We start from the raw sequence: 9,966 nt of genomic DNA on the forward strand, positions 1-9,966 counted from the left end.
ATATCATTATTTCATCACCGATTGCCTTCAATTACTTGGTATTTAATCACTGTGAGGCTGATCCATCTTATCGTTTGAAACAACGTACAATAAGAGCAAGAACGTCGTATCAGTGGTGCTGACTTTCGAGACTGGAATGGAATAGGCAAGATTAGCACACTTCGACGTATTATTGAACCCAGTCTCTTCGATTAATGTGGCCTTATTGAGGAAGTCGGTTCATCCAGTTTTTTTCGATATCTTTGCTAATCCCCGCGGAACTCGATTGATAAGACGATCGTGGAGAGAGGGGGTGGGACGGGGGAATCACGGGCCGGATTAAATCCGATCGACGCGGCCGTGTTTTGAAGCAAAGACAATTTACGCTAATCTCGTGAGAATCAGTCGAGAGCATCATATCAGGTCGAACGCCGTTCGACGCCGCTATACGATATCCGCTCCCATTTCAAGATTACCACCAGCCAACGCGGAGAACTATCATCAGAACGTTAGAATGGAGGGTCTGACGAGGTTGCAAGAACACCGGCTCGAGCTCCAGCACCGTCTCGACATGCACAGAACGATGGAGATGCCGCCGTCGCCGTCGCCGAGCAGCAGGAGCCTAGCTCCGTTCAGCTCGGCTAGCTCGAGCCTGTCCGAAGGCAGCAATCAACCGTCCGGCGAAGATTCCGCCAGCATCGTCACAGGTATTAACATCATACATGCGTAAACTCTACGGAAACTCGATGGGATTTCGTATATGCGTTTTGGGACACCAAATAGAAAATGAAGATGGGAGAGTGAGATGTACATATATACACCTGGTATAATCTGTGTCATTTTGGCTCGTGTGACTCGAACGTCGGAACCATCACCATCAGAAACGAAACGTACGCGATGCTGGACCGGCTAAGACTTTGCCGTCTATACAGCACGACGTGCTATTCGTCTTTTAGCGGAAGCAATATCAGCAACCTAGAGTCATCTCTGAGATCGAGAATCATAATCGATATATCGTTCTGATCAATCGGATTTTTAAAATTGTTTTTTAATCAAACGCAGTACGAGCTTCATTAATAAAATTATGACTTGAGAAAGTTAAAGTATTTTACAATTGCGAAATTAAAACGCTATGATTCTTGGTCTGATAAGATCAGCTAAATTCCGACGTATTTGTTCGATCGGAGGATCTAGCGTTGCACGACGTTCACCGCTGCAAGACTCTAGTCCGTTATAGCCGAAACGGAAGCGGCGAGGAAGATCGTCTGTACTACCCTCGTTCCGTAAATTTTTATAGACAAGAGTCTGGGCGATACAGCATCCGATGTCATTAGCGACAGTTCCGGAGTTGGAACCTCGCAATCGGATACCACCAATTCTCTCTCGATCCCCGGCACCACTGTCGTCTGCGTCGAGAGCTACAATAGCGGGATTCTAGGACACCTGAACATCAATCAGGGAGATATCTTGGAAGGTAAACGGTCATTATCGCACCCAGGTCTCTCGTATTGTTAAGACGCCAAATCGAGCATAAGATTAAATCTGTGATAAATAAATATGACGGACCCTGTTCAAACTTATTCCAACATTGTTATGTACTCGTATCATCAGTACCCTCTTCAACTGTGACATAATTATGCTTCATGGTTATCATTGGCCAGAGCAATAGCGAGGAGCCATCCATTTTTATGGATCGTTGCGAACGTTAATGGGCTAGATAAAAAAACGTCAAAGAATGAAAAAAGAAAAGAACATTAAAAAAGTTGCGTGACTCGTCTAGTCCCTAAATGTCGAGAATCTGATAGATATTTTTTTTTTTGGATAGTTACCGGGGCAACGGATTGCGGGCTCCTCGAGGGAGTTTTACGGGGACAGGGTACGGGTCTGTTTCCGGCGCATTGCGTGCAAGAGGTCAGACTTCGTCATACGAACATCCCATTGGGTCCTCAGCCTGGCAGAGATGCCAGGAACAGGGTGTTGGGGCGTAGAGAGTCGCAGCATAAATATTTTGCTACCGCTCCCAGGTTGAAGAAACCGTGAGTGTATAAAGTCATTTCAGATACAAATAAATTGTAATCGACGACATTACGGATTGTACAGCCTTATTAATCATTATTTCATCGAACGACTTTTCAGAGTTACGTCTGAACCTCGTACCGTTGTGCTGCACCGATCTAGTAAAGGTTTCGGGTTCGTGTTGCGAGGTGCGAAGGCTACATCGTCTTTGATGGAATTGACACCATCAGCCAGGTACCCAGCCCTCCAATACCTAGACGATGTCGACCAAGGAGGAGTAGCCGATCTGGCTGGTCTCCGAAAAGGAGACTTCCTTATCCAAGTAAGCTACATTAATTTTTATCTTCTTACTTTTGTTTAGTTAAAAATTCAACGAGCGTTCGCGAGATATACCTTTCCCTAGATCAACGGCGAAGATGTAACGACGGCGTCGCACGAGCGCGTGGTCGATCTGATACGAAAGTCCGGACAACTGGTCAGAATGACGGTGGTCTCGCCGATGATCAGTCTCCCGAATTCGCAATCAGCGGCCCTACTGCCAACTAGTCAACCTATTCAGAGACAATACGCGACGCTACCGCGTAAAGGTAACAACAACGTGGTGATCGGCGGCACTCTTGGCAGGTCGCCGGCACCCATGCCACCGCGAAGGGATCCGAAAACTACTCTTAGCGTTGGTCGAGCGCGGGCGCGATCCATGGTCGCGGGATTAGGTAATTCGAACGATAGATAGGCGAATCGTGCAAGTTAAAATTTTGATCATATCGGTGAGAAAATAAATATGTATTGCGTGAAATGCAGAAGGTGGCGGCGAGAGGGACGACCGCGACGAGATTACGTCAACGGGAGCGAAATCGAGCAGCGCGGAATCGATTCATCTTCCTCAGCAACCGTCTACCGGGTCGAATACCGGTCAGAACACGCCGGTCCAACCGAGGACGGCTAGTATCCGATCCAGACCTACCTCGAGCAGGATCACCGCCGCGGAACTGGAGGTACTATATATAACCAAAGCGGCAGCAACTTGCTCGATACCATGTTACATGTACATCACGAACGAGAGATGCGCTTCTTGTTTCCTTCCTACTGAATGGCAAAACTGCACGGAACGAACCGATGCTTCAGCTTCATCCTTACTCTCTTTCCAGGAACTGTTTCAGCGGCAGCAAGGTAGCGCCAGTGGCCAGTACGGCTCGTCCATGATGAGCTCTCACTTTCAGACTGGCCAGGCTACCAAATCGCATCCTACCTCGCCTGCAAAGACCGGCAGGGTATACGCGAGCGTAGCAGAAATGAAACGCAAAGGCAAAGTAAGGACACTCTCAACCGCCAACATTTCTTATTCGTTCCATACGTATTTCTTTCTTTCATCTACTTCCGTAATTGGGAATTTTGTTGTCATACGAATTTTATCTTCGGCCGTTCAACATAAGCCTTAAGGAGTCGCGCTTTTTGGCTACTTTATTTCCATTTTTAAATCCCTCATTGATATATTTTCCCGTATTGACAAGCGATAGTGTAACATAATTACCTATCTCTCAAGCTTGGTGGTTGTTCTTTACTTAAGAAAAATCGTAGCTTGAATCGTAGCAAGATACCACAGCACGACTATCGCAAGGGTAAGAAAGCGAATCATTAAAGTGCTTCCTTTAAAGATTGCATTCCTCAATTATTTAATACAATTTTATTCTCCCTTTGTGTAAACCGAGTAAACTAGTTTGCTGTTATAGTAGACACATGTTATAGAGTTTTCCTCCAATTAACTACTGCTACCCTTTTTCATTCTTCGTTACCCCCGCTGCTCGACGCGACAGTTTCGAGAGACTTTTACAGCGAGGCTAAAACTCCCCGAAGCATATCTTCTCCTCGCCCCGGGGTAAGGTGACGGTGGCTGTTTTTTTTACGCATGTGTGTTATAGTTTTCTCGCAAGCCAGTACGAGCACACGGCAAGGGGCGTTCCTGGTACGAGAGAGACAACGAGGACGACTTATATTACTGATCGAAAATACTTTGTTTCTAGCGCGCCCGTGACTTGCATGATTCCAGGTGACTAAGCCCATTTGCTAATGAAAATCCGATGCTCGAAAAGGGCATCGGGTATCACCTTCAGAGCTTATATGAAACACGCCAATGCAGAGAATTTAACGATGTGTATCCATTTATCCATCTATCCCCGTGAAACGAACATTTTAATTACCTCGCTTTCGCTTCTTGCATGACCCGTGTATAATCGGAATACTTACGCCTCTTCCCCCTCGAAACTACGCTTTATAAATAACATGACCGACTGCTCTCGCGTTTCTCCGGAACGCCTTTGATATCTCCGAAACTCATTTTCGATCGCCGATCGCGTTTCACGCTTCGCGAACTTTTTTTCCACCTTCACGGTGTGGTAGTGCGAGCTATGTACATACATGCGCCCGGCTGTCGTATTTGTGAGCGTGAGATCACGTTCAGCCGTGGAAGAAATCCAACGAGTCTCGGTACGTTTGTTCGCAGTCGAGCTCGAGGGTACGATTCTTTGGTGGACTGGGCGGTGGGTCCGATCTTCATCGAGATTTCCATAGCACGCCAGATTTGAACGTCCAAGCCCAGTCGTCCATCCTGGCGCCGAAAGGGCACAGAAGTCAGGAGGACGTGAACGCTTTAAACGGTAGAAACGGTCTTCCGCCACCGAACCATCCTCCTCCACCACCACCGGTCGGGCAGGTCGTGAAGGTGAACGTGGGCGCAAATGTGCCGGACGTAGTCACGCCAGCTTCCGTTTACGATAATATGACTCATATACAGCAGGTCAAAGGTAACTTGCATATCGTACTTGTGGCAAAATGTAAGCTACTTGGTTCTCGTCATAATTAAAACTTATAGGATTTTTGTTTTATTTAGAACTGGCAGCGGCCACTGCTGATGGATGCTACGGCGTGATGTCTAGCTTCCGGCCGTCGAACAGCGCGAAGTTGTACGCCTCGCCGGAGGATATGAAAACGGTTGGATATCGTTCCCGAAGTCTGCCAACGCACACGGCACGTTGTCACGTGAGGAAATCACACAGCTTGCGCACTACGAATACAACGTTCAAGCCGATAACCAATCAACAGAATGTGAATAACACCGTGAGCAATAGTAATCAAGTGAACAACAATCAATTGACGAACAACCAGTATGCTCAACCGCTGAAGACGAACAGAAGTCACAGCACGGCTGGTATCCGAGAGAGAAAGAAGAAAACAATTACGACCAGTTCCTCAATCACGAATCTCGCTTCCATGGCGAACAACAACACCGGGAACGCGGTGTCGAACACGGCCCCGCCAATTCCAGAACCCGATTACAGTCTCTCCGAGTCGGAGAACGACGAGGGAGAGGAGGAAACCGACGAAGACGCAGAATCGGAGATCGCGAAGGAATTGGAAAAGGCAGCGGCGAGAGAGAAATTGGAATCTACTAGGGAAACGTCCGGAAACTCAAACACTTCTGGCTCGAGTTCTTCCGGTAGTAGCTCGTTGCCTCACTCATTCAGCGTCGAAGAAATACAGAAGGTACGAACGCAGTTGAAGTCCTCGAAGAGCCACCCGAACGATTTTCTGTTGCAACAAACTCAACAATCTCTCGCCGAGGACGGTGACAATAGCTCGAGCGGGGTCAGCTCCGATCAAGACGTTCCAGTGGGCCCGCCTACTGGTTTCGACGACACTACCGCGAGGAATCTTGCGAACGAGCAACATGCGACCGTGCTCTCCGTTACCAACACCGAGAAAGAAGTCAACCCGAAGAGGACTAGCTACGGTGGCAGCGGACTGTTGACCAGACACGCTGTGAGCCTCGCCCAATTGCCACCGCCCATGGAAGTAGATGCTGAGGAGCAGAGTAACGACCTGTTCGTTCCACCCCCGCCAGAATTCAACGCCGGACCCTCGGCAGGGAACAGCGACGAACTGGTGTTCGCTCCACCGCCCCAATTCTGCGACAACAAGCAACAGCAGCCGCAGCAGCAATCGAATCGCGTCAAAATCATTGGTGCGATACCTAAAGTCGCGAACAATCAAGTGAAGGCTTCCGGTGGAAGATTGCATAACCAGTGAGGATTCAACGATAGCCGATGAACGGACAAGTTCGCGTCGCGTGATCAGTAGATCACGAGATTTTTCAGAGTCAATTTAAACGTTTCCATATTAACCTACTGTCGATTCGAGATTAATCACACGCGAGGCACGATTTATATCTCGATAAATGCGTATTCGTCATCCGTTCTGTCGTTGACGACCAGGGCTACGTTTATACATTGCGTGTGATAACTGTGAAACATTGTTACACGTCGTTCGTCAAATCAAGTGTAACAAGTACGAGTGCATATTCTCCTGACTAAAAGCCTGTTTTATTTTTTCGAAAATTTTCTCTTTTGTTTTTCGAAGAACGCTTTGTTCACCAATTTTTTGCGAACTATAGATATTAGTTGGATATTGCGCCATAACTGAACGTATAAAACGAACGGAAACTTGCCACTTTTCGTTTGTAACTAAAGTAAGACGATACACTTAAATTTGAAACGAAAAGCACTCTGAGCGTTATGCCATTACTACGGTTTTATAGTTTTTACACACTGTAATCGTAGCCTGAAACGGAGACTCGATACAATTTTTACAATAAAAATTTTTCACCGACGACTGTTGCAAAGATGCGTTTTTGTAAGAAACGAACGCGCGCCTGGTTCAGGATAACGTTGTCTCGGTCGAGCGTCTCTGGTAGTTGAATGAATCTATTCAGTGAATTTTTACCGTAAAACATAGAATACGAATCGTACGTTAGATTTAAAAGGTGATGAGCGTGCGATGATTTCTATTCGCAGGAAACCGACTTGATGCCGGTCTGCGTAAAGTAGACGTATAAAGCAGGGCTGTGCGAAGAGGAGAGACCGTGAATTCCAAAGTCTAACAGCAGTCCGCCTGTTTTGTAGAATTTGTTCTTTGTGCAACATGGAATAAATAAATAAATTTGATAAAATTATGATCACGAACCGTGTGATTATTATTCTCATTATGTATTTTATTTCGTTCGAGAATTCTAGGAGGAGAATTAAATTTCTACTTTCTGGATTTATTTTCTTTTTAATCAAAAGATAAATAATAGTTAGAATGACTTGCGCTCACCCCCTTCGCACGTTAAGCTCTTGCGTCAAAAAATTCCCATAGCCGTCTCAATGAATGGCCTAAGGGGTGAACGAGATAAAGGAGATCCATAAACCGTACTGTAATTCGTAATTAGAGAAAAAATACAAGATATATTAGTTCGTTAATCCCTAGACGACTGAGGCGTAACACAGTTATTCGTAATGACTATTAGAAATTGTAAGCGTCGCGTAGTAGACTTTGAAATACTTGTCTATCCGCAATTCTCCCAACAGTATTTTTTATCTTTTCCTTTTCTCGTCCATTCGTGGACTTCGTTTCTCTCGCACAATTTTTATGATTCTTTTGCTTTCGTACCGAATTTTTGAAACAGCGTTATCTATTCTAAAGGAAGACTTTAACAGGAAAAGCAGAAGACTCAACATTTTCGCTCTCGATGTAAATAAGAACGTGATTTTGTATTCATTATTGTATAGATATTGTACAAATAAAACTGATCCGTTAATCGAACATGATGAAAACGTGATTTTATATACATTGTACAAACAGCATCCTTAAGCAAAACGTGATTTTATATAACCACTATATACTATATACTGTATATATCTATTGTAAATGCGCAAGACTAGCGGGACACGATTTTCTATCCATTATGTATATATATATAATGTACACATCGTTAATCTAATAGCAACGCGTGATTTTATATCCATTATTTTGTATATATCTATTGTACAGGTGTACTGTCAACTGGATAGTTTGAAGTAATTCGTGTTAGATCAATGCTGTTTATTAAAGAAACAGCGTCAGCAATCAGTTCCATCTCGTTTAAAGATGAAAACTGAAGATTTTCGCGAGACACGGGGCCCGGTCGTCTAGGGGTGAATCTTTTTAGGGGTGCGATCCGCGTGTGCGTGATACGTATAGAATGCGTGTAGCGTATATCGGTTTGTTTTTCATGTTTCTATCGAGGTACGACGCGTGTTTAATAACTTTTTACGTATGCGAACAATCCCTACTAGACTTATCTCATCCCAGAAAACCGATAGATGATAATGGATTCAAAGCAGAAGAACGCGTCGAGATACCAAATTTACTAAGGACGTTCGTTTAAAAATTCATTTTCTTAAAACTGACTGGAACATTTTGTTCCGTTAACATTAGCATGGCTACGTCGTATCAGTCCTCGTTTTCTTTATACGTATTAGCATTCGTAGTAGAAGAAAGCAGTACAAGTGAGAACTTGGCCCGAATGTGATTTAAATATCTTTTATCCCCTCATATATCCTCGTAAACTGAATACTCACAATAACAAATTAAACATTAATGATTATGTGAACTTTAATTAATTTTAACTAGAGTACGACTGCTCCTCGCGAACGTCCTTAAGTAAAATTCCTGTCTACTTTTCTATGTAATATCGGAGGAATCGAAAATGGCAAAAATCAGTGATACACAGTAGTAATGTATCGCAACATTTCGATTCCGTTTCTCTGCTATTTAGACACTGCTCAACAAGCCTAATTCAGAAGTTCTACTCACAAAAGTCATTAGGAGATTGTTTCCAGTTTGTAATATCTCAGAGTAAATAGCGTAAAGAAAGAAGGAAAGCGACAAGCGCATGAATTTATTATATCGGTAAGCTCGTTAAAAATAAAATCGCACTACACTACGTCAACGCACCAACATTATTCAGCTTGTAAGATAAATCGTATTCCTTCCATCCGCGAGTCAGGGCATACCGAAAGCCATGAGATATTGTTTCTTCAATTAATTAAATAAAACAAACATTCCCAACAATAATTTCTAATTAGAGCTGCCTTTAGATCACAAACATTTTTTAAAAATTTCATCGGTGAAATAATGCTATATAATTTCCTGAAAACTTGTGAACAAGTTAAGTCCAATATTAATGATGTGTAGATTGATCGGTAATAAAAATACGAAGAATCTTGCGGCTCTCGGTGATACCAGCTACGGCAGCTCCATTGCATTGTACATATACAATTATCGAATAACATAGCTACTTGTATTTGAATATCTATAAACCGATTATTATTATTGTATTATGATTATTATTATGATTATAGTTGTATTACCTAACACTTCGACAGGCACAGAAACACATTCAGCGCGGTAGATCTATAAGCGAATAATCATTGAGAGCATCGTCCTTCCTAATTATTGTTTCTACATGCATTTTCAAGTTTAAAATTGTATTCATATACACAGAGAAAACACGATATAGATAATTAATCGAATCGGTCCACGCTGATCGAAGCGTGGATCACACACACGTACAGTTTCGAGTCGAAGGGAATCATATTTATAAAGATAAGTATTAAATGTTCCTTGAATATTTTATTGTTTGTTTTTCGATCGGGAAACAAAACGTGCGAGAGTGGTCGCCGATGCGTGTATATCGTTTCACCGTATAAAAGAGATACACCTCGATCGACTGGTTAATGAATTCGAGTCAGTAAAGCAATACATATTGTAAGCACTACAACGGCTCGTGTATTAATAAACCGTTTCAATAATAGAATCTTATTGTTGTTTCTTCACGAATTGACCAAAATTCCCTTGCTCCTACAAATTTTCGATTTATATAATAAATGTCCCAATTTCTATTAACGTCACTGTTGCAAAATTTGATAGAAGTTCGTTTTAGAGTTATTTAGATTGCTACATTAAATTGAGAAAAAGCTAAAGGGAAAATAGTGTCAGGATTTTGAAAGTTTCTAATTCTGATTAATAAATTAATGAAAATGAATCTTTGCATTTTTATTTCGCTATCCTTCACCAAACATGATCTAAAGCATCGATCACGCATTACGCATTTTC

At 43.2% G+C, this 9,966-nt stretch overlaps 1 protein-coding gene across 3 annotated transcripts in view; it reads left to right on the forward strand.

The window, feature by feature from the left end:
* Window positions 1-7,010, forward strand: part of Prosap (SH3 and multiple ankyrin repeat domains prosap) — a 35,942-nt gene extending 28,932 nt beyond the window's left edge. For 2 of the 3 annotated variants that reach the window (XM_018028716.2, XM_026815619.1), the window contains 9 exons: window positions 451-686; window positions 1,277-1,453; window positions 1,805-2,015; window positions 2,116-2,317; window positions 2,399-2,708; window positions 2,797-2,990; window positions 3,144-3,305; window positions 4,496-4,796; window positions 4,883-7,010. In XM_018028716.2, coding sequence (XP_017884205.1) covers window positions 451-686; window positions 1,277-1,453; window positions 1,805-2,015; window positions 2,116-2,317; window positions 2,399-2,708; window positions 2,797-2,990; window positions 3,144-3,305; window positions 4,496-4,796; window positions 4,883-6,078 — 2,989 coding nt within the window. In that variant the 3' untranslated portion in view covers window positions 6,079-7,010. The remainder of the gene's footprint in view (window positions 1-450; window positions 687-1,276; window positions 1,454-1,804; window positions 2,016-2,115; window positions 2,318-2,398; window positions 2,709-2,796; window positions 2,991-3,143; window positions 3,306-4,495; window positions 4,797-4,882) is intronic. The other variant, XM_018028718.2, reaches the window with a different exon arrangement.
* Window positions 7,011-9,966: the final 2,956 nt, after the last annotated feature.

Source organism: Ceratina calcarata, unplaced genomic scaffold, assembly GCF_001652005.2.
Source record: "Ceratina calcarata isolate Rehan_Ccalc_2016 unplaced genomic scaffold, ASM165200v1 scaffold471.2, whole genome shotgun sequence".
In the NCBI taxonomy this organism is placed as follows: Eukaryota; Metazoa; Arthropoda; class Insecta; order Hymenoptera; family Apidae; genus Ceratina; species Ceratina calcarata.